This window comes from Mycteria americana, chromosome 2, assembly GCF_035582795.1.
Source record: "Mycteria americana isolate JAX WOST 10 ecotype Jacksonville Zoo and Gardens chromosome 2, USCA_MyAme_1.0, whole genome shotgun sequence".
Classification (NCBI taxonomy): Eukaryota; Metazoa; Chordata; class Aves; order Ciconiiformes; family Ciconiidae; genus Mycteria; species Mycteria americana.
Window position 1 is genome coordinate 153,053,121 of NC_134366.1, and position 24,489 is coordinate 153,077,609.

Consider the following 24,489-nt stretch of genomic DNA (forward strand, 5'->3'; position numbering starts at 1 on the left):
GAGACGATCATATCACAGCTGCTGCACTCTAACTGGCTAGGCATAATTCTTAATAATTTAAAGTCTTTCCCCTTAAAATGACAGGATAAACTATATTTGTGAGTAAAAGTGATGTGAACCTTATTTTACTTGCAGTATTACTAGTTCTAAGACTTCTATTGTTATCAGAAATGATTCCAAAAAATGGGACAAGAGGTTTTTGGCTTGCCAAATAAAGCTTGAACCTTGTTTTCCCTGATGTTCGTGATCATTTTAAACTGCAAATGGTCATTTACATGTGTAACAACATGTGGCTATTCAGTATAGTTCCTATCCCATCTCTGCTGCTAAGTGAGCAACTTCCCTTATGCTCCTATGTCTCAAGGGTGTGAATATCCATTACTTACATTTTTGTTTCCCTCCTCTAACATGCTTCTACTTTCCCATGCAATTTTCAGTCCCTTACAGATACCTGCTCCTTTATTTCCTTTTTTGTATCTGTCAAGGACTAAGCTGGTAAAGGAGTGGCTGTTTTTGCTGAGGCAATCTGACTGAACCTTGCTGGAAATATTAAAAAAAGCTTCAGTTTTTACAAAGGGCAGACTCACTTTCAGGGTAGAGCATATATGGAAATGTAGGTAATTATTAATTGTTGAAAATACAGATTTACACTGTAGAGACATCTGGATTTGTATTTAGAAGTGACTGTTCAGTGCACCCATAGCTGCTGCTATGTATAGAGCGTTTTTCATGGATTATGTCTCAATTTTTAACCATTCATGGTTAAATGATGTGTATCTTTTTTATTAATGTCAGTTTTGAGGAAAATCAAGGTTGCAGAAGTAACTTTTAATAACTGGGTTTTTTTAAACAATGAAATATTGTCATAAGCAACATATTCTTAGCTTTCTTACAGAGCTTCTATTTTGTTAAAATAATCTCTTCGTCAAATTCATGGAGATGACTTGGCAGAGATTAAGCAAAAGAAAAAGAGAATACCTTCTGGTTCTTATGTTTGTTTGCAGGTTGCTACAAACTGTTGTCAGCTTTTTGCTGCTTTTGGCTTTCTCTTCAAGTGGGGAGCATTTGTCATCTGCTACTTGGGTAGAAAATAAAGAATACAGGAAGTGGTATCACACTGATGAATAGTGGCCAGGTTCATGATTCTCATTGTGAACATAACAAATACCAAAGTCTGAATTTCCATGGGCGTTGTATTGTCCAAGTCACTTGCTTTAAATCATTCTTTGCCCTCTAGTAAATTTTTCTTGCTGATTCAATATTCCCATTGGGCGTATAGGCTCAGTACAAAAGCTTTATCATATGGAAATACAGTTAAGGTGCTTGAAACTGAAGGGAAGCTTGGGAGCTCAGCAGTTCTACGGCATTCCTGCATAGTCAGAATCCTAGTCTGAGACCTAAAGGAGAAGACCATATGGTACAGCCAGACTGTGCTTGGTGTATGATCTGAAGGTGTAATGATGTGATTTGGTGTCAAGGTTTAACCCCAGCTGGCAACTAAGCACCACACAGCCGCTCGCTCACTCCCCCCACAGTGGCATGGGGGAGAGAATTGGAAGGGTTACTACATTCTGTTAACAAGTTTTCATCCTGCTACAATTTGAAGACCAGCTAGTAATGGTGATAGTAGTTTCAATAACAACTTAAATCAGACCAAGATGTAGTAATTAATGAGGTGACAAATATCCCAAATCCCTATAAGGAAATGTGGTGGGGTTTTTTTCTTGCAATGTAGAAGACAATTAACAGAGCTTTTTAATTTTTTGAGTGTATGAAAAAAGTGTCTTAAATGTCCTTGTAAATAAGAAATATAGCCATGTAAGTGGAAGGATCTGAAGTCAGCAACAGAGTATGAAGTTGTATGTTTGTTTTATTTGTGACTCTGAAAGCTGGAATGGTTGTTTATTGTTTCCTTATACACTGACCTCTGACAGAAATAGTCAGTGTGCACAGATTTATGTACTGTAAACATGCAAAGAGGACCCCTGCAGTGTGTGGAGAATTTCGATCTGTAGCATGCAATTGTCATCACTAACTGAAGTATTTCTGGGGTCTGGTTAGAAAAAACATTTTTGTAGACAATCTTTTTCAAACTCAGATTGCCCTTTTTCTAGTTCAAAGATTTCTGTGTCCATCTCTCTCTGGCAAGTTTTCTCTCCCACTCTATTTTCTTTTGGCTCTCTGAGCTAGTCAACTCTATTACAGTTTTCTTCTCCATGGAAATCAGTTATTGTTGTCAGTATTTTCTATGATGCATATATGTGAACATGGCATCATGAGGTTGAACTGTCTAAAACACTAATTACACGAGATTCATGTCTTTCAATTATTCTAGTGGCTCTCACTTGTATCATCAGGGACATTGAAGTTCATGAATGTTTGAAAGCAATTAATCCATAGTATTTCCAACAGTTTTTTTTTTTTTAAATGTCTTCAGCCCACAATGTTTGCCTTAGTGAGGTATTCAGCACTTTTGTGATGTTCTAAACATTTTAATTTTCAGTTGATACTAGTGGATTTGAAGAACAGCTCAATGCATTATGGTGTTGTCTGTATTATCTAGTTTAAAAATGTGTCAAAATAGATTCTTATTAGTTAGTATTCTTTTTGGTTGAGGTTTCCAGGAGAAAATAAGAAGCTTAGCAGTCAGAATCGCAAAATCAAAGGATGTTAGAACTTGTTAGTGACTTAAATGAACTGACACAGATATATATATACACACAGAAATGTATATATATATATATATAGTGTACCTAAAGTCTCTTCCCTAAAAAGATGCTTCTGCGAGTCATGTTGCTACCCTAGTGGCACTGTAAATGTAAAGAGTATGTTCAGGAAGCACTCACACAAAACAGCAGAGATATGGGTGTCTATCTTCATCACTTGGCAAATATTTTTATGGCACAGTTAACTTGGGCTCCTTTTGGCATTAAAGCTTCTGTTTTTATATGGAAACTGCTGACTTGAGCTCCCTGTTGTGTTCAGCTCTTGTAAATAGGCTCACCTGGTATTATAGGCTAAGAGCTACTTTCTCCTGGGCTGGTTCTCTAGACCTTTTGCATGAGGCTGTAGATTAAAACAGTCCTTCAGTACCTCCTCCTTCTTACCTTCTTTCAGTCTCTTTCATCCTCTTAACATTTCACCTGGAAAAACTCAGAATGGCTTTTACCGAAGTAGAATAAAACCCCAGAATATTGAGTATCACACATGAGTAAGGGTAGGACTAATGAGAGGTGGTGACTTGTTTCATTTTTGCAGAGCAGTAGCTTTCTCCCAGAGTAATCCCTGTTTTTCTTCCATATAAACTGATAGTAAGAAAGCATGAACAAAAGATACCTTCATTTATTCTGTTGTGCATGTTACTGAGTGAATGGAAAGCTTCTGGAAATAACTAGGAGACATTTTTTAATTATTGGATGAATTGGGAAGAAAGTTGACCAAGAATTTGAAGTCAGAGATGTATAAAAGATTATTTAGAAGTCGAAATAACATTTCCTGAAACAATCAGAGTGACTTTACTGAAGACTTTTAATTATCTTTATCAAATACATCAGACTTCTTAAATCAGTAGTGATTGGTGTAATAAAAAAGGCTTTCAAAAGGGTAGTTTTAATGAATAGTAATTTGAGATATAAAAGATTCTGAATATTTTTATTTTGCACCAAGGGTAGAGATTATTCTTAAACACTAGCAGCCCTTTCTATCATGTATGATTGATATTAAGACATGAAAAGAGCATAATGAACAATGTTGAATAAATATTCAGGAGAGAGGAGAGATTTAGTGGTCATGGTTGAATCAATTATAACATCATAACTGTGTAAGTATCCTCAAAAAGTTGGATCAAATTCTAAAAGAGAAAAAATCAGGTTCATGAATCAGTAACCAATTTCAGAACCAAGAAATAGGTTCTAAAACAGTTAGTGACAGTAACTCTAGAAATGCTGGTCCATACCTTTTAACTCCATTGAGTTTCTTTGGTACTGAAAGATGTTTGGGACTTCACAAAGGCTACCTGTGTGGTTTAAGCCCTACATCTTAATGTTTGCTATTAAATGCGAGTACTGAAAGTAGTGTGTACCTGTGCAAATGACTTCTACAAATGACGCAGTTGCAGGTACTGCTGAATGCTATTGTGAAGTATTGAGCACTTCCAGCTGCTAATGATACCAGTGGAAACAGCAGTTGGTTTTCATGCCAAGTTTCACATAGCAGTGGGTATTTTTGCTTACTTGCAGGTTGAAAGCAGAACCAGACCTGTCAGTCATCAGTATCTGGGGAATTCCTGTCCCCTGGAGTCAGGAAACATAATTAGGCTTGCTGGAATTAGGCTTCCCAGCTGCAGAGCTTTTCGGAAGAAAGTTCGAATGTTGGTTACCTGCTTTTAAACTCACAAGTCCTTTCAATAACATCTCTGTTTAATTGATAGCTATGGATCAGTGTGGTGTTTGTCTTTGGAATAGTTTATTCTCTCAGTTATATGCTTTTATTTTGATGTATTTGCAGTGGTTGATTGCATTACATGTTTCAGAATGAGTGAGGTTGAGTAAAGTGTTCTTTTCGCTGTTGTCTTGTTTTATTCCTTTGATATGGAATAGTTGGAGTATTTGGTCAATTCATTAGATAAAAATAAAATGAAGTATTCATGCCTTAGTTGAAGAGGTGTGGAGGGGCAGCAAGTCTAGAGGAAAGAAATGTCTATTTATCCTCCCTTATTTAAGGCAGGAAAGGACTAGACTGATTTAGAAAGGCTGACTACAGGGTGTGGAGCTCTGTCGTGTTTACCTAGGGAAGACATACTAGATGAGATAGTTGTCCTTTATCACCAGGTGCAGATTTTTGTTGTGTGGTGGTAGTCCTCACTCTAGTTCTGGTTTTAGAGATTTGAGGATGACTGAACAGATATCCAAAACATTTCACGTATGTTCCAAAAGGAGCATGGTCCTCAAAACATTTATATCATGAAACCTTCAGTCAGGTCTTCTATTTTACAGATGAATGTATCTCTTTAATTTTTGAATGTAATAATTCCCATTTACTTTTACATGTATGCTCATGGGTGGCTTTCTGTGATCATAGTAGAAGTAATATTGATTTTACAGAAGAAGGAAATTCACTTATCTCTTCCTAAAGATATTTTTCTGATTCTGTTCTGTATATAGAGAAAGTTGAAGTAAATTCATAGTGATGTGGCTCCTGGAGTATCTTGGACTCAGAACAAACATAGACAGATGGTGTCAGGGTGAGTCGATCAGAAGCCTGGGGTGAGGATGAGTACCACTGGGTACAAAGTCTCATCTATGAATAACATTAACAGACGGTGAAGATTGTCACAGAGAAAAAAAAAGCAGTCTCACAGAAACAAAAATCCAATTTTTATTGTGGCCTGTTGGGAATTTTGAGCTGTCAAAAACATGATTCAATGATTCCAAAATTTGAAAGCATGTCAGTAAGTCTAGTTATTTGTTCTACATGTCACCTTTTTCTCATCCTTTAGAAAGCTTTACATCCATTTGTATATTCCCTGCTTCCACAGCTGATTACTAAGGATAGTTTTGTTTTAGGAAAGGGATATTCTTGGTTCAGTGCAAGGATATTCAGCAGAGAGAACTTGGGTTCTGTCAACAGGAACAGAGTGAGCCTTCTCATCTCAGGTGTACTTTGTCCATGGATACAGACTGTGTCAGAAAACAGTTTTGGAACAGTTGTGGACCCTCGCATCTCCCAGTTATGTACCTAAGAGAAAAAAATGTTTTATTGTTTCTAGTGCAGTGTTCACCAACATGGTGAAAAACACTAACATTTGTGTGACAAAAATCTGATTAACAGGTGACTTCTGAAACAGCAGAATGTTGTCTGTTGCAAGATTAAATATGTATTTAAGGTAACAAACATATTCCAGCCATGTTTCATCATACGTAGTGATGACGCTGCATTCTCCTCTTTACAGGATTCATGTTGAATCTCTTAAGAAAATGTTATGCTATCTGTTTTGTTGGAAACTATCCTCTAAAAGATTTGGTATTGAATTTGTGACTCCATTGTGTATATTTCTTAGCTAGTACAATACTAATTACCTATGTACACTACATAAATATTCTTTCTTTGGTTAAACATGTAACATTGATGAGTTGTGATAATCCTAGGATCACAACTTTATCTTCTCTGGTGATTTCTTCAAGTACTGGCTGTTACGTCCTAGCCAATGCCTTTGCCTCTCTTTTGACTCTATCTTTAGAGGCCAGGGAAAGATGAGAGAGAGATGTATATGTAATCAGCTTCTTTTTTGGATGTCCATATTTAAAGAAAGATCCTACTTCCGATGCTGAAACCTACTATTACAAAGATCCTACCGTAACAGCTCAGTTACATTAGCAGAAAGCAGAACTGGAGTTGAAAGGCCATGGCAGTTGAAGATACCTCAGTGAGAAGCGGGAAAGGGAGAGCAACACTGTAAAGTAAGGTTTTCCTTCTGCCAGAGTCTGCCAAGTCTGATTTGCAGTGAACATCTGAGCTGGCCTGAACCCACTCAGGGGTTAGGTCTGTAGATCTTATTATTTAAATGAAAAGACTTCTCAGCAATTTACATGATCACATAACAATATAGTAATCTATGAGCCCTGCTCAACAATATGAAAAAATGGAATGCGTGAACATGAGAACTATTAAACAGGAAAAAAATTGGTTGATGAAGAGCAGAACTAAGGCTTGTTCTACTTCTTTAAGTGCAATTACGCTAAAACAAATGTGACTAGAATCTCTTTATATTTACTATTTTTCCAAACAGCAGTACTCCAGGAGAAGGCATGAATAAACTGATATCAAAATCTTGGCAGAGAAAACTGTTCAAGCATTACAGGAAAACAGATTTTCACAGAGCTGTCTCTGGGATAGTTCCTGGCCTTTGAGTGTCACAGTGTCCTTGCTCCCTCTGCTAGTTTACAGGGCCTGCTGTTACCACGTAGTTCCACTCTATGGGATTATGAACAGTGGAGCATGATCAGCAGGCCTACTGGTGGCCCAACGTTGTTCTCTTACAACCCTCATTTATACCCAGTAGCTCTGAGCTCTTAATGGTTAATTAATAAGCTTTGATTAAGAGGTTAAAGGATTTAAATATAGGATTGAATTCTGATCTTTTCTCTGGCACTGATTTTTTGGGGTGGTTTTGCACAACTCCAGTTATTTGGAAAACTCAAGCATTATCTCTCAGAAATAGTATTAGATTAACTGCTATTTATACAGCTTTTTAGGCACAAATCTCTTATCTTTTCAGTCATTGTCAAATATTGTTTATCTAAAATGGAGAAATACTGCTGCCACCTAAATTGACATTGTATTTTACTTCTGAGAAGTAAAGTTTGAGTTCAGTGCACTTTTTCAGTAAAGGGAAGATATGGAGGCATGGGTTTAGATATAATTAGTATGGGGAAAATTGCTACACACCTTGTTCATGCGCTTATGAAAAGTCTCTCCTGCAGGGGAGAGCATCTCTCTCCCTTTGTGAGTTCCTTCCTCATAAAAAATCATAATTATTTAAATCATATATATTTGAATTTCCATTTCAAGACCCATTTCTTTTGTTTGTTTCTAGAAGATGTTACATTAGCATGATGAAAATAATTTGTGTTTTGGCCCTACTTCCTGTTACTTTTAAAATATGAACAGTATGGAAAATTACCGTCTTCTGAGAACTGGGAAACTGTTTCAAGAGGATCTGCCCCTATAGTACTGCTCCACTGGTGGTACTTTTACAGTAAGAATACTGATACAGTCAAAACCAAGATGCACCGCAACTGATTACTACCACCAGTTCTGGTGGTGATAATTCAGCATCAAGCATGTTGATGTAGTTGCTTAGATGAAGTTGAGACAACCATATGGTGAGCACAACTGAGACTTGCTTACACTAGCTTTCCTAGCATTGCTCAAATTTATTTCCTGTTTGTTAAAAAAGGCAAATCATCAAGATAGGAACAGTCCTGTCACAGAGGTAAAAAGATAGGGGTACTTAATAATTGAAAATGCTCATGAATGTTGTAAACAATGTGGAATGAACTCTCTCTAATCATGATACTATAATGTCAGGAGGTGTTACATTTCGGAGCCAAGACAGTCTGACCTATTATTTAGCATGTATTTATTTTGGCTGTGTGTGTAATTGTCTAATGAAAAAGTAATTTTGCCTTTCACAATAAGGATAAAAAAGTTTAACACAGTAACTTAGTTATTTTGGGCGTTTCCAAAACTACAGGTGTGAAGTTAATGGCTTCCTTTTGTAAGTCAACTGATGATGCAAATAAAGTAACCCGAGTGACTGTGAGAAATATTATCTCTGCTGGAGATGGCCTTTATAAATGTAATAATGTTGCAATGTGCTTAATTGCCAGCAACTGAATTAGCCTCTTTTTAAGGTACATTTGGTAAATATTGCAGGCCTTTAAAACAAAGTTTAGCATAAAGTAAATAAAAGTATGATTTATGAAAACAAGTCAAATATAAGATAAAATGTGAAACTTTTTTGTGGGTGAATTATTTGGATAGAACAGTAATTTGTATACTTTTTAATAATGAGGCTGTTTAAAAAGTAAAGGTCTAGTAATTAAGAAGTACATAGGTGTGGCCCAGCTTTTTAAAACTGATATTTATTTGGATTCCTACCACAAACAGTATCAGAAAAAAGCGTAGACATAGCCAACATGCAACTATGTTTATAACGTTTTTAGACTAATACAACATTTCTGTTACAAAATATTTCAATCAAGTGAGTGAATCAGGAAGAAACATGTAACAATAGCTATAAAAATCAACATGGTTTCTAGATATAAAAAGTAGAATGATAGGATGCAAATAGACTGTAAAAGGAAATTTTTAGGAGAGCCTCAGCCAAGTGTATTACTCAGTGATTTAGATTTCAGGTGAGAATTTTTGCATAGGGGATGAAAGTCTGTGGACATCTGTGTCAACTATGCATGGAAAATAGTGAAACAGTCTTAATTTTTGCATAATGCTCAAAACTTAATAAAGGTGCTACAATAACTGCAAAATAATCCTAATTCTAGTTTATAAAGTAGTTTTCTGTTACAAAATAAGTCATGAGATGCTATTTCCCTTCTGTTTAGCAAGGAGCTCTGACTCTTCTTCCTACCTCTTTACCTGGGGGTCTGTTGTGGCTGATTGACTTAGAGGTCTAAGAAATTTTGGTCTCTGTTTGGGGTTTTCCAATACCTAGACTACTGCAAGGGGTGATAGTTGATTGATAGATGTTTCTAAATGTATATGATGCTACATCACACCAAAACTTTGATGTGCCTATTTTACAGCAATATACATACTACAGATTTTTCCTGTCCTTTATGCCTTCTCTCATAGAAATTAAGGACAGATGCTGGTCATCAGCAATATGAGACTGAATGCTGAAAGAAAGACTCATTGCTCCTATATACAGTCTCTGAAAACTCCACTACCACTTGTCCAAATTGCTTAGCAGCAGCAATACGTCATGATATTATGGTATCAGTACCGCTGAAGATTCAAATAGTGTCACCTATCAAAAGGTGTATCTCTCTGATTGTATCTTTTCTAATATTCAGTAAAGCTTGAGCTCATGATGCATCTTTACCCTTAGAAGTGACAGGTCCAAAATTTCCCTTTTGTCACTATGGCTATTTTTCCAAACTTGAAATTCAATTGCCTTTGAGACAATTGTTCTTTCTCATCAGAATTGGCAGAAATTGTTCAAGTGAAATTGAAAGTATCTGGATATGTAAGGCACACAGGTTGACTACTTACATCTTGTTTCCTACCAAGTTAGTAAAAAAAAAGTTGACCATCATTATCTGTAATTTTTCATCTGTAATCTTGTAATTTATTTTACTTACTGTAACTGGGATGCAATATAAATGAAATAACAGTATAAATTCTCATCTTTAAAGATCCTCTCCTTGTGCTCTGCCACATACACTTCCTGGCAGCTTACTTTTACTGGAAGTTCAACTACTTGCTTCTGATCTTCATTGTCAGCTGAGGATTAGTACTTACAGTTTCAGCACTTTACCAAAGCAGCTCCTTTGGGATAGTGTGGATTGCAAATGTCGGGACAAGGCCCATGGAACTAGAGATAAAATATTTTTAATTGAGGGAATGCAGCTGTGGAATGAACTTGGAGAGTTTCCTTGGAGAGTCAGGCACTGGAAGTTCCCCTTTTTCAATTACAACTGGCATGGTTAATCTTACTTTAAATGAGACCTAAAATTACCTGGGAAGTGTCGGCCTTGTCACAAGTGTGAAGAGCAGAAGGAAAACTACCACTGTTGTGTATAACAGTATGGATTTAATTTACTTGCTTGATGCTTAAACATTAAAAAAGGAGTCCTACTGATATTTCCAGTATAGGTGGAGAAGGTAAAGAAGTAGGTGGCAAAATTTATTAGAAGAATAATGAAGACTTTTTATGGAGAAAGAATGAAAAATTTAGCTAAGGATGTTTATTTTAGAAGCAAATGAGAAAAACATGATGGGAATCTATAGACTCATAATGGTTTAAAGAAGCTCTTTTACAGCTTTTTTTTTCTAATACAAGAGCAGCTAATGAGAATGAGGAAAAAATACTCCAATATAATCACCAAAATGTTTGTATGACAGTTGTGGAAACTTCTGTTGTAAGTTAGGATTTTAAATACGATTCAGAAAAGGGTAATTAGAACCTTCTCAGTTACATTGAAATAAAACACAGAGGGGTATCAAGATATTCAAAGATGTAAAGTAATTTCCATCTGGAGTTATGAAGGAACTTCCCTTACTTATAGGCGACTAGTGTCATAACTGTCAGTTATGGAGAAATTAGGTAGCTTTGTCTGAATGATTTGGCCATTGTTAAACTATTGGAGGAATGTGGTATTCTCTTTATTTTTAAATGCCCCTCTTATTTATTATAGCTAAAATGGGTGTTGAAAAAGTTGTAGATGAATTGAATGTGTTACTATATTCTGCCTGTTTAAACCTTACTTGGGACTTTATAGCTTTTTATATATTACAGATCGTAAAAATGCAATAAAAAATTCAGTTAAAGATTAACAAACAAGGAGAAACAATTAGTCACAAAGATACCACTTCTCAGTTTAATCTTGCAATTAGTTTGAACTGCTACAGAAAAGGTAGAAGCAAGTATCTGTCTGTTGTTCTGAAGAAACCTGGAAGTAACAAGTACAGCCAGGAGTTACTGACTTCTTTTTTCCTTTATATACTTATTGTCTAGCTTTATCCTGAAATCATTAAAACCACACAAGAAATGTGGTCACATTAATTCGGTCAGCCTTTAATTGGCCATATGTTCATCTTCTCCATGTTCGCTTTTTCTTGTAGCCTTGCACAGGACTATTGTACTTAGCTGTCGTTCACTGCTACCTTGCCAGCAAAGAGCAACCTCACCGCTGCTAATAAACAACGTTAATAAACAAAGGCTGCAGTTATTCAATACTGAGCATTTTAAACAGAAAAAAATAGACAGGTAAGGTAATCCTGCCAGTTCCAGCTAGACTTTTTGTCTAGCTGACGTGTAATCCGTTGATTCATTCAGAGAGTCATGTCCTACTCCGTTATTAAAACTGAGGGGTTTTTTTCCACATCCTTTCTTGTCTTTTTTACTGAGTTTCTGAATGTATTAAAATAAACTAGATTCAATGATGTGATCTGTAGTTACAAACTTATTTAGGGTCATACCAGATTAATTAATAAATTCATTATGACATCAGAAGAGTGCAATGAGTGGAATATTTGCTATTTTATGAGGGACATCAAATAAGCTGAGAACAAAATGTGGTAAAGTATGAACTGGGAGCCTTTGCAGAAAGCCCTAGTAAATGGGGAAAGGAGAGAATGGAGGCAGGGCAGCTTGAAAACCTCATCTTGGCCATGTCTTTTACTTCTAAGAGCGGCTTATGTGAAGTTCCCACCAGCAGATAATTTTTGGTTCCTTTCCTCAGCGTGAGGCAAATGCTGTTAGGGCATAATAGGACATCTTCACCCTGCTCCCTTGCATGACAAGAAGAGACTGAAACAGACATCTTAGTTTTGGATACTGATTAGGCTTTGCTGCAGTTCGCTTTTCCCACTTGAGTTACAAGTGAGCAGCAGCACTGGTATAAACCAAGGACAAGATCATTTAGCAGCCACACTCCTTTCTTTCTGTTTTCTTAGGTCTTTTTCTTCTGTTCAGCATTTCATGCACAGGAGTGTAATTCACTTAGCTTTAGGGTATATATACACACTTGGAATGAAAGTATATGTTTTTTGCAATAGTTCTTTCAGTGAAATTATCAGAAAACATAATGTCCCACATGTGTGACCTGCAGTATCTTATTTTAACTACATCCATGTCTTTTTAACCTAGGATTCAGATTTTGGCCACCTTGTGTTTTTCATGTGAATTCAGTAAGAGAATTGTATTGATAAAGAAATACTTCTGTCATTTGAGAAAGGTAGTATTTTTTTTAGTGTAGATGAGGTTATTTCTTTTGTAGGTAAGTAAGTCTTTCACCATGTTTAGGGCCTCCATGAAGTCCTTATTCTGTGACTACTCTATTTCATAGGCTCTTGAAACATGTTCTTGTACTTAAAGTTTCATCAGTGTTGATCTGTTCATATTTCAGGTTAATGAATATTGCAGAATAACTGAAGTACATATTCCTTAATACGTTAGAGAATGGCAAACATGAAAATCAAGTTTTTTCCAGTTAGCTCCATCTGTAAAACAACTCAAACCATATATTAAAAAAAAAAAAGGTGAAAAAGCTAAAAATTTCAGAGATTCATTTCTACTGACAATTTCAGGAGGATTTACTCTATGTTTAGAAAAAAAACAGTGAACTATCATACTCACTATTTGACACTGCTGAACATGGCTGTTATTGTCATTATAAGGCTTATATCTAAACAAAATACTTTACTTTAAAAGCTAGCAAAAATTTCTGTATCTGTTAACTTTTGTTTTAGAGTTGGGGAAAAAAATGCATTTCCCATCTGAAAAATATAGTGCGGAATTCATTTTCCCCTACATTCTTCACTTGAACAGATTAAAACATTTCACAAAATTTATACAAAGTACAACAACTCCCTTAGGAGAGACTATGCACAGTTTTGAGATAAGCTTGGGAGTTACTGTTCCTGCCTAGATTGTGGAAGACTGGGATTCAGGGCAGGTAGAAACTGAAATTTAGGTCTCTTACATTTCAAGTAAATACCCAGACAAATTGGATTTTATATATCTTCTGTTTTCTGGACATTATATCTGAGATTAAAAAAAAAAAAAAGTTAGTGAAAGTTTAGCTAAAACTAGTACTTTCAGCAGGAAATCAAAGTAAGTGCCTCAAATGAAAAGCCATTTAATTAGAAAATTCTGACTAGTTCTTTTCAATATCTTGGCTTTCTCCCAGTTATTGTAAATTCTGAGGCATAGATTAAAAAGTAGCATTTTACTCTACAGTTGTAGTTTTTAACCCTTTCCAATTTGCGTTCTCTAAATATTTTTTGGTAGAATTTTTTTCACTAAAGTTTCAGCTTAGACATTTCACTTAGGTAGATGGCTCTGAAGTTAAACCTACTGACAGTAGAAAATAGTCAATAATTGTTTATTTGAGGAAAGCAGACAGTTAAAATAGTACGTCAATTCTAATGAGACAGTAGAGATTTCATTTTACCAGCAAGAAAGTTAAGTGCTGTGGGTTAAGTGAATGTTTGTAGAGATCTCTGCTGACATCTAGTTTCTGTCAATGTTTCATTTTCACTGATATGAAAGCTGAAAACTCTGAATTGTGAATGGCATCAAGACTGTAATTGTGTTATCTGCCTGGGTATGATAATCCATTAATTTTAAACAGAATTGGATGTGAGGTTCTTGTTTGAAGTTAGGCTTGAGTCTTTAATTTCTTAATAATTTTTCTTTGTCTGCTAGACTTAAAGTAGAATCATGGTCTTCTGAAGAGGAGTTTTATATGATGCTTTTTCTCATTTCAGTCAAATAATGGCAAAACTGCCATTTGGTGATTAAGAAAAGTTCTATTTTACATTGCTGAACATAGTGTTTTTTTTAAAAAATGACTTTTTAAAAGTCATATCGGTATGAAAGCGTAAACTCAAGGTCTTTCTGCCCATTGCATTACATGGAGCTGAAAATACGTGTGAGGTCATTGGTCAAACTCTGAGAAAGTTAACTATTTTCATAGTAGTTTATAAAAAGCTAAGTGAAGAAGTTGGTATTTTTTTTTCTATTGGTAAAAGTTAAGTCACTTCTTTTTTTTTCAGCACTGCTGAGCCAAATAGTTGTTGAATACTTTTCCCTATGTTTCTGCTTGAGTTTAGACTTCATATCTCTTGTCTTATTCCACAAAGCCATTGTCAAGTGCATTATCACAGAAATGCTGTTTGAAGGGGATCTCTGAACCAGCCTTCCACTCAAAGCATGGTTATTGCCAACACTAGATCAGGGCAGCTTGAGCTTTGTCTAGGTGAGTTTTGAAAACCTCCAGTGATGGGGATCCCACAGCCTCTCGGGACAACCTGTCCTAGTGCTGCCCTGCCCTCCTAGTGAAAAAACTCCTAACCCGAACCTCCCACTGTGCCATTATAGTGCCTTTGCCCCTTGTTTTGGATTTGTGACTACCAGGAAGAATTTGGCTCTGTAATTTTTTCAGGTAATTTTTAGATTAGATAGCTGGTTTCAGGCAGGTGTTAGATCACTTAGTCCATTCTTCTTCACTGCATTGAACAAACCCAGCTCCTGTATTCCCATGTTGCAGATTACATGCTCTAGGACACTGACCTTTTTTTTTTTTTTTTTTTTTTTTTTTTGTGACAAGCTGGGCTTATCCAGTTTGTCAACATCCCTCATGAACTGGCGGACCCCAGTCTGAACACAATATTCCAGGTGCAGCCTTGTCAGTGCCAACTAAAGGGAAAAATAACTTCCCTTTACCTGCTGCTCATACTCTTGCTAACGTCCCACATGTAATTTGTCCAATTTGTAATGAGAGCACACATGCCACTGACTCACAGTCTGGTTTCAACCCTATTTTCCAGGGTTTCTTATCAGCAGAGCTTATGTTCAGCCAGTTGTTTCCTAATCTCTACCAACACATGAGGTTATATGTACAAGAATAGTATCCATTCAGAAGAGAAGTGGGTGTACTCAGTGACAGGTTAGCTAGGACAATTGTGAAAGTAGAAAGCGTTAAGTGTTTAATAGAGTACAGGGAAGAACGCTGTATGTTACCAGATAGTCATTGCCACCAGGCAGAAAAATTGTTGAATGAACGGACTTGTTCAGAACTGAAAGTGAACAAGCCCTTCTTGAAACCTGGATTCCAGCAACATCCGTGCTCCGTGCCTGGGAACAGGAAATAACAAAATAATAAACCTTTGAGAGAAATGTAGCCAGGGAATGAGAAGTGCCTGCTACACTTACATCTGGCCTCAACATCGTGGATACTTGCTTAACAGTCGCCCTTCTAACGGCAGATTTTAAGCAGCTTTGGAAATTTCAGAAACATTTAAGTGAAATTTTGGAAGGCAGGAATCGCTTTGGAACTTCCTGTCAGTATTAAGGATTTTTTTTGGTAACGTGCTGAAAGTTTTGTGGGCATTTCTGGAGGGCAGGAGAAAATAAAAACTTCTGCACAATAATAAGAGACATCAGACTACTGAACTTGCTTTTCTTACTTGCCTTTGGCAGTAGCTCATGGATCATGAGAGACCCATGGATTGCTGCTTTTTGACCGATATTGAATTTCTCATTTCCAGAAAGGTGTGGGGAACCAAGAATAAGCAGAATTAAATTAACTCCATTCCAGAACAAAGCAAGTATTCCAGTAGAAACTATTTCTTGACCTTGACAGAGCAATCCAAGCTCCTACAAACTGTTGTTTTTGACAGTGAAAAGTCCTGTATGCAGCTGTCTTGGATATGAAGTTTTACAGTACAAAAAAAGTCTTGACTAGTCATATAAGCCTCATGAACTTCACCACTGTAACTTCCAGCAGATACAAGTGTGATTCAGGGAACTCATTGTCACAAGGGATGAAAATGAGCAGAACTTAAATATCATTTTTCCAGCCTAACTTTTCATTATCATTAGGTCTTTGAATAAACTCATACCAACTTCTTTTCCTCTAAAATTTATAGCAGTTATTAAAGTGGATACTTCTATTTTTGGAAACAATGTGGAAAAGGAGAGAGATTTTGCATCAGTGCAAATAGATGGCATGTGCTATTGAGGCCATTGTCCAAATACACATGTATAAGGGTTATAGATATGCATTGCTGAGTTTCTACTTAAATGTTCTGTTACTGTATGGTTTGATGTAATTATCTGGGTTTACAACCAAAAAAACCCTATCATGCCTAAGAATAAGATTTGTATTATGGATAAGCATTTTGGCCTAAAATGCAGCTCGTCTGCAGAGCCTATTTTTTCAGTCTTACAGCACGGATCTTGGCCACTCACATTAACAGAGTAACTTGGAGGAGTACAGGGACTGGAAGTTGTAGTCGTGGGATACCTGAGCTCAGCTCCAGGCTCTGAAGTTTGCCTTGGTACTGGTTACTTTCAGTTCCCTGGTGACTGAACTCCTGAGCCCTCTCAGGCAGCAATGTTCTGAGTAGAGACATGAGTGCAGACAATTTGCACAAAATGGAGTTTTATTTGCATTGCTTTATCTGAAAAATATGTTATACAATTTTTACTAAATATGTTTCAAATACTGTGCTATTCTAAACACCTAATTATCATTGTGTGTTATTAGTTTCGTTTTTGGCTTAAACCCTTGCAGGCTAGGTGATAAAAAAAATTACTAATCTATAAAATAGATTGGAAAATTTTTTTATGGACTTCCTAAAATGAATACTTTGTATTTTGTTTCAAGTATGCATATTCATCTCAAGTGGTTCTGCTCAGTAAGTAGAACACATATTGTGTGTAACTGATTATTTAATAGATTTTTGTCTTCTGTGTTTAATTTTTTCTGACAGCTATCAATACATGTAATATTTTTCTTGGAACAGAAAAAGATGTAATAACAAACTATTTTGGCAGACGATAAGTTGTTTGCTACCAGAACAAGGATTTTAGAAAACTACTCTGTATAACCTTGAAAAGTTTATAATTTGAGGCAAAAGTTGTAACCTTTACATAGATTCTTGTGCCCAAGAGGAAACAAAAGTGAAATTATTTTAGTACATGAGGCTTAAGAATTGGCAAAAGGCTTGCGCTTTTTATGCATCAGTGAGACTGGTAAGCAAGTAATCATACAAACAAAGGCTGTAGATTATAAGGAAGCCACAAAACTGAATGTAAGCTAAAATAAACTTGAAGTTCAGCATAGATAATATGCTTTAAATGAAGAATGCAATGTTTGGCAAAATTAAAAGGCAAGCAAGGTCTCAGAGATTACATGTATTATTGATGGAAACGGGCCAGACTACCAACTACCAATTATACACTGCTGTCAGTGTAAAACGTTGAAATGTGCCAGGTTTCTAGATTTCCAAATTTTGTTTCAACTTTGTTCAGCTCTTTCTTGTTAGTAACTTGTGTCCTGCCCCATTCAACAAAGAAGGGTCAACAGTGAACTCTTTTTGAACCAGTGAGAAGGCAGAGGAAGCCACTTACCCCTGACTCCACAAGCACCTGTTAGGGCAATGATGACCCTCACATCCATCCCATGGAGGCCAGAGACATGACCCCTCTCACTGCTCTGCTACAGGCCAGAACGCTTATGCATGTGGGGAAGACAGGCTGAAAGCGAGAGGAAAACACGCGACTGCTATGTCCTGAGGACAGTGTGTGGGCTCAGAATTGAACTCAAGTGACAAGAGCAGGTAGATTAGAAAAATGACACATAAACAGCATGAAGTGACCCTGCTTTTCCCCTTTCTGGAAGAGGGTCAGTGGCAGTTGAGAGCTCGAGGCAGCATTTTGGTACACAGAAGAAGAGGCATGATGGAGAGAGGGAGCTGCCTGTTTGTTCCTACAACTCCTCTATGGTGTAATGTAAAGTATATTCTTAGGGGAGTTTTCCTGAAAAAACAAAGCAAATCCCAACAATCCTTTCCATATGTGTGAATACTCAAGGTAAATAATTATTTGAGATAATTTTTAACTGACTCAGTGTAATAATTGTTTTGGTAAAAGCCTCTGACACTTCTGATGAAATAATTTTGTATCATTAATTTATATTGGAACTACATAAAGGATATATTTCTGCATTAAGGAAGTTGGTCTCCTGGATTTAGTTTTTTTTCCAGGAGATTATTCTTTGTCGTGTCTTAGGCTTCATGTCTGTTTTTAATAACCTCATCTCAAGAATCTCTGGAAGGATAATTCTAAAGAAAAATAAATCTCTTCTGCACTTTTAATTTTTTGGCTTAGTATACCATTTTAATGTTTCATAGAAAATGCTTCATTTTGGGGGTTTTGCTTGTGTCTGTTCAGGGAGCTAAAAACCTGCTTAAATTAGATTAATAATTTTTAGATTGCTAAAATTTACAGTCTCTGTTAGCAAAATTTTGTGAGTTGAATTCCATGCTAAGAATTTAAAGATCACTGTTCAGACCCTTTTAAATCATAAGGATAAAACCAAAAGAGAAGTCAAAGTTCTTTTTGTTTTCTCTTTGTATTTGAATCTCTTACAATATGCTATGTCACGTTTTCCAGCTTTTTTCAGTGACTACAGGAGCTAAAAAATTATAACTTTTTACAGTGAAAATTAAATTTCCCTTGACATCATTTACCTTCAGAAATAGGGGCTTTGAGAAAAACTGCCATTATAGAATGTGAAATGAGTCTGTAACTTTGGTCATAGTGAGACAGTTTTAACTATTATATATGCAGATTTGATTATTGTGGGCTCAGAAATATGAGTGAAGTAGCATGCCTGAAAGAACCATTGCAGTTCTGTATGCACATGGCAGCTGACTAGCAATGTGCTCCTAGTGCACTGGAAACGGAAGGTAAAATGTGCGTATCTTTACTGTCCCTGGATTTTACACCTAAGGTAGTCTTCCACCTTACATTTGGCATGAGATAGCAGTACTTATACAATGATATGAATGGCTTAAATGATTTATAATAACTTGTTAAGCTCAGGTAACTTGTTATGGGCTTGCACTCAGTGCTTGAAAAGTGATTGAAAAAGCATTTTAGAATCATTATTCTGTGTAGCATTGTTGGATAAATGAAGCTATATCAAGAGGAGATATTTGCATCTGTCTGGTGGAATTAGGTAAAAGTACACTTGGAAGAATAAATAAGATCCCCCCACCCCCCTGCTATTAACTAGTTTATTGTCTAGTGCCATGGGCTCTTGGATCACTCAGCCCATGTTTCCTACTGTTGTGTTTGCAGCTAACAGCTGGTCACATCCAAAAGTGAAGTTACTTTTTGCAACAGCTGGACTGTGTGCTGCATGTTATCAGTGTTGGGCCTCCTCCTAGAGTTTAGTTATAATGACAAAGAAGTAATTCTTGAATGTTACACTTCTGGAGCATCATAAATTAAATGTATTTGCTTTACTACAGTATTTCTCTCTGATTTGTGTTTTGAAATTGATTGCAATTTAGTGATTGCAAAGTATTTGTGGGCCTAAATAAAACAACTGTTAATGATCTCTTCTCTTCTGCAGAAAATTACATCAGCAGTTTGAAATGTATAAGGAGCAAGTGAAGAAGATGGGTGAAGAATCACAGCAGCAGCAGGAGCAGAAGGGCGATGCCCCAACCTGTGGCATCTGCCACAAAACAAAATTTGCTGATGGCTGTGGCCATAACTGTTCATATTGCCAAACTAAATTCTGTGCGCGCTGTGGAGGAAGAGTGTCTTTACGGTCAAATAAGGTATGGTGTTATGAAAATTTAGTAACAAGCTTCTCCTAAACTCAGTATCTCTTCTTTGTTGCTTATGGATCCAAATCACATAGCTACTGAAATGGATTTCCTTTAAGGAGGTAATGATACCTACTTTAGGGGCTTTTAAGACATCTGTCCTAATTTCAAATAATTTCCATTTGCAGATGGATTTGTGACTATGGCTTTTAAGTTAATATATGCCACATTTCTACCAACAGACTTATGAAAGTACAATGCTTTGATTGGAGGATTGAGTCTCTGTATTGGAGACAGGGAGGTATATCTAGTGATCTAGTAATGCTAATATTGAGACTGATTATTACAAGTTAGAGCAAGGATTTGTTTCTTTTCTGCTTGCCCAGGCTCTTCTGTACAGGATTATTGTAAAATTAGTGTTAGAACAGTATATACAATATATTATGGAGCTTTTAAATCTTTATTATCTATTATACATATGCACAAATATTATGTATATATACATATAAATATGCATACAAATGTAAAAATATTTTTAGGAAAAAATTAAATGCACTAACAATATAGAGTTACAGCTAGCATACTGGTGTTTATTGTATAACAACAGGTAAAACAACAATCTGAATTTTTAAAAAGTTGGATCATAGAGTAAAAAATTCAGCAAAACTGAGGTAATCACAGGAAACAGTTCTGAGATCAGTTTATTCAACATTTTAGATAAAATGTGCACATCCGATACACGTCTTTCAGATTCCGACAGATACTTGTAGAATATTCATGACAATACTCAAGATGTCTTATGCTAGTCTTTTGTGGAAACACATCTTTTGTAAAGCAATATAATAATTCAGTAATTTAAGATTTATTAATATAATCGCTTTTCAGTATAATTTATTTTCATAAATCTATTTTTTCTGTCATATGTTCATTGCAAATATCATGCAATCTGCAAATATTATCTTAATCTTTTGGAAGGTAGGAGACAATGGTATAAATGTTATGTATTTCCTGGTCCAAGATTGAAAGGTAGGCTTAAAAAATGGACTCAAGTTTTCGATTGACAAAGTATAAATTAATCTGCTATTTCCTGATGATTAACGTAGCTGAGATTATGTGTAAATCTCTCAAACTGCCTTGGATTTTGTAAAGGTAATTTTAAAATTTTGTCTTCAGTAAGCTCACTTGTTTTTATTGTTTTTTTATAACTAACTAAATCATGTTGCCACTAATAAGAGATAATAATTTCTGTATTAATTTCATCTGATTATAAAAGGCAATCAGGATAGATATTTGAGTCAGTATGTCTACATACTTAGAAACATAGAAAAAGTGCATTAGGAGGAAGGCTTCATCTCCTAATGAAATGTTCTGATACAGCATTTAGACTGTCCTCAGGACGGATCATGTGAACTTGGCAGATATTTGTCTGACTTCTCTTGACAGATTTCTAATGAGATTCGTCCACACCCTCTTAGGTCATTTGTTCCACTGCTTCACCTTCCTCACCACAGAAAGCTTTTCTTACTGTCTAACCTAAATCTTTCTTTCTGTAAGCTGACTGCTCCATTCAGTATTATGAGTCTGTTCTGCAACTCTTCTCAGCTGGCTTTTTTTCTACTACTGTTGATAATTTAGTGCAATAAATAAGCTTTTCTGTCTCTCATTAATTTCTGTTCTAGATAATTTATGAATGTGCTGGACAGAGCATCTCTAGACCGATCCCCTGTGAGGCTTCACTGGTGATAACTCTCCCTTAAAAAGCCCTGACCATTTATTCCTGTTCTTTTCTTCTTGTCTTTTCATCAATTAAGTTTTCTCATGGATTAATTTATTCCTGTTCCATGGCAGCTGAGATTCTTTAAAAGCCTGGAAGCCCAACTCAGCAATATCAATAAATCCCATTTACTCACTTTCTCTGTGACTTCTTGAAGGAATTCTAACACATGTAACAGACATGAATTCCCTTTACTAAAGCCATTCTGACTTTTCCACATTTTATCATAATTTATTCATATGCTTGCTAATTTTATTCTCGATTTTGATTTCTACAAATCTGTCCAATGTGCATGTCAGACTCACTTGTCTATTATTCAGTTGACCTAATGCTGATATTCCTTAAAAATGAAAAAATTGCCATCATATTTGCCACCTTTTATTCTTCTTGTCAATGAAAGACTCTGTATTACAGTTAATAGTTAGATATTTTAGACTTTAGATGCTTTACACTGAATATAATCTGATTTTAAAAATATGTTACTGTTTTTTTGGTTGACTCACTTTATAGCTTCTCTTTCTGAAATACCAGTTCAAAGTATACCCTCCCATTCATTCTGCATAAAATAATATTCTAGAGTAAGAATCTCTCTAATAACCATGAACATGAATACAAAAGATTTAATTCAGACAGACTGTGGCAGTCTCCTTTTAATGATCTCTTTTATGCCTATGCACATTATTCCATGAAAATTATTTTTTTCTACCAGAATTTACCAGAATTTGTTCTTTTCCATTTTCCTTAATGGATAACAACTTCAACTTCTTGAAGGATGACTTTAGTAACTTCCTGTTTTAACTTTGCTAGATTTCCTTTGGTCTTTGTAGACATTTTTTGACAGGTTATATATGTCTGCTTTGGACCTTACATAAGGTGATTCTTAAACTGTCTGAAACATTCTTTGATGGAGCTGTTTGATCTGTTTCTGATCTTTTTCCTAATATCAAGTTTCAAGCCAAATCCATGCCATTTACACCATCTTCTGCTACTAAATAGCTTAGTACAGACCAGTGTTAGCAGCATGCATCTCAGAAGATGTAGAATTGCAAAGAACACTTCTCTTTCAAAGGTCACAAGGAGGATGACTGCTTACAAGGTTCATGGTCATGAGTAGGAGCAGAGCATGGAAATGTTTGACTGTTGTCAGAGCATTAGATTAGGATTCTCAGAATGATTGAATGATTTATTCTTTTTTCAGTTTAATGCCTGAAATATAGGCATTAAAATTCTGTTCAGGTTGTACAAAAATTATCATTATGTGGGAATTCCTTTTTGATCAAACAAATAAAACTGATAATGGTGGTACTGCTGCTTCTGTACTGCTTGTTATCTTAGTGAATAGAGTATTCACCCAGGATGGGGGCTTAAATTTCATGGGAGTAAGGGACCTTGAAGTGTCATCTTTTATGTTCATGAACAATTTCAGATTGATGAAAACTGAAATAATAAATCACATGACAGCAAGCCGTAATTGTTCTTAGTAATATATGTACCACTGATATACAAAATATACTACTGTTCTTTTTAAAATTATATACTGATTTATATAAGGAAATGCACACTGAATGAGGCAGTAGACAGCAGAATGAGGTTTATGCAGCTGAGAAATTTACATGCTAAAATATTGGACAAATACAGCTTCCAGATAGATACAACTTTGTGTGCAGTGAATATAAATTTCAACAGTCCAGAATGCCAGTTCAGTAAACCAACATTTCACTTGCAGAGGAAGAAAACAATACTTGTCTGAAAACTTAATTTGACACATGCAGGATACCTTGTTTCAGGGTGTTTGGCAACCTGCTATCACTTGCAGCCACTGAAACATCCTTCTCTCTTTGTCTTTGAACACCAAAAGTAAGAGATTTTCAGTTGTTTTATAGGACCCAGCAACTGTGTGCGAAATGCATAAGGTGTAAGTAGGGAACTTCTCTCAGCTTCCTCTGGTTCTGTGAAAGCTTTGCATTCTGATTATTTCTCTGGGGCTATGTTTCATTTTCAGAAAACTATCAAGTTCTCTTTGTTGAATGATTCTAAGTGTAGGACTTGCAGTGTGACCATCCGTATGGAGTCACAAACAAAAATTTTAGCATGCTTGTGCTAATGCATAATCCATTCCATTCTGTTGCAACTGACAAGCACTGAAGAATTAGTCTGTCACAATCAGGATTTCTAAGTCACTAGGATTTGGGATAAACTCAATGATTTCCTGTCTCATACAAATAAGTTGGTCCTTAGGAGACATGGTTTGATTCTGCATTTCTCTAGAAAAGACATGTGACATTGCAAACTTGAGGAAAGGGTTTCTCTAAACCAAGTGTGGGGTTTTTTTTCTTTTCAGTTTAGTCCATGTAACACCTGTAAAATCTGATAACCTACAACTGTATTCATCTTTCTGGAGAATCTCAGTACAAGTATCTCTGAAAGAAAGGAAAGACAGCTGCTAAATTATTCCAAAGACAATCTCTTATTTAGAAGTTGTAAATTCACAACTGGAGGCTGTAAATTTTTCCTTCTAATTAGGATGAATTTCAGATCTCAGTCTCTCCATGAATAGAATAGAGTTGGTATTATCAAATATATCAAAGACTTGCAATCTGAAATCTGGTCCTGACTATATAAGAACAACGTTAATGCCATAGTGAACATCTGTGATTGTTAAGACATCTCTAAACAATGATCAGCTCCGTTATATTTGAAGTGACCAGCCTCTTTATTCTTTTGAACGTTATACCCAAACTTATCAGGACTACAGTTCAGCTATTATACATCAGGGACCTTAGTACCATTCCCCACTCCTTCCCCAAATGGGGTTTGGCTGCCTGTGCTCACGGGCAGCTCTG

At 35.8% G+C, this 24,489-nt stretch overlaps 1 protein-coding gene across 11 annotated transcripts in view; it reads left to right on the top strand.

Annotated features, from left to right (window-relative positions):
- RIMS2 (regulating synaptic membrane exocytosis 2) overlaps positions 1–24,489 on the top strand; it is a 495,218-nt gene that overhangs the window by 74,244 nt on the left and 396,485 nt on the right. For all 11 annotated transcript variants that reach the window (XM_075495103.1, XM_075495092.1, XM_075495093.1 and 8 more), the window contains exon 4: positions 19,674–19,884. In XM_075495103.1, the coding sequence (XP_075351218.1) occupies positions 19,674–19,884 (211 nt within the window). The remainder of the gene's footprint in view (positions 1–19,673; positions 19,885–24,489) is intronic.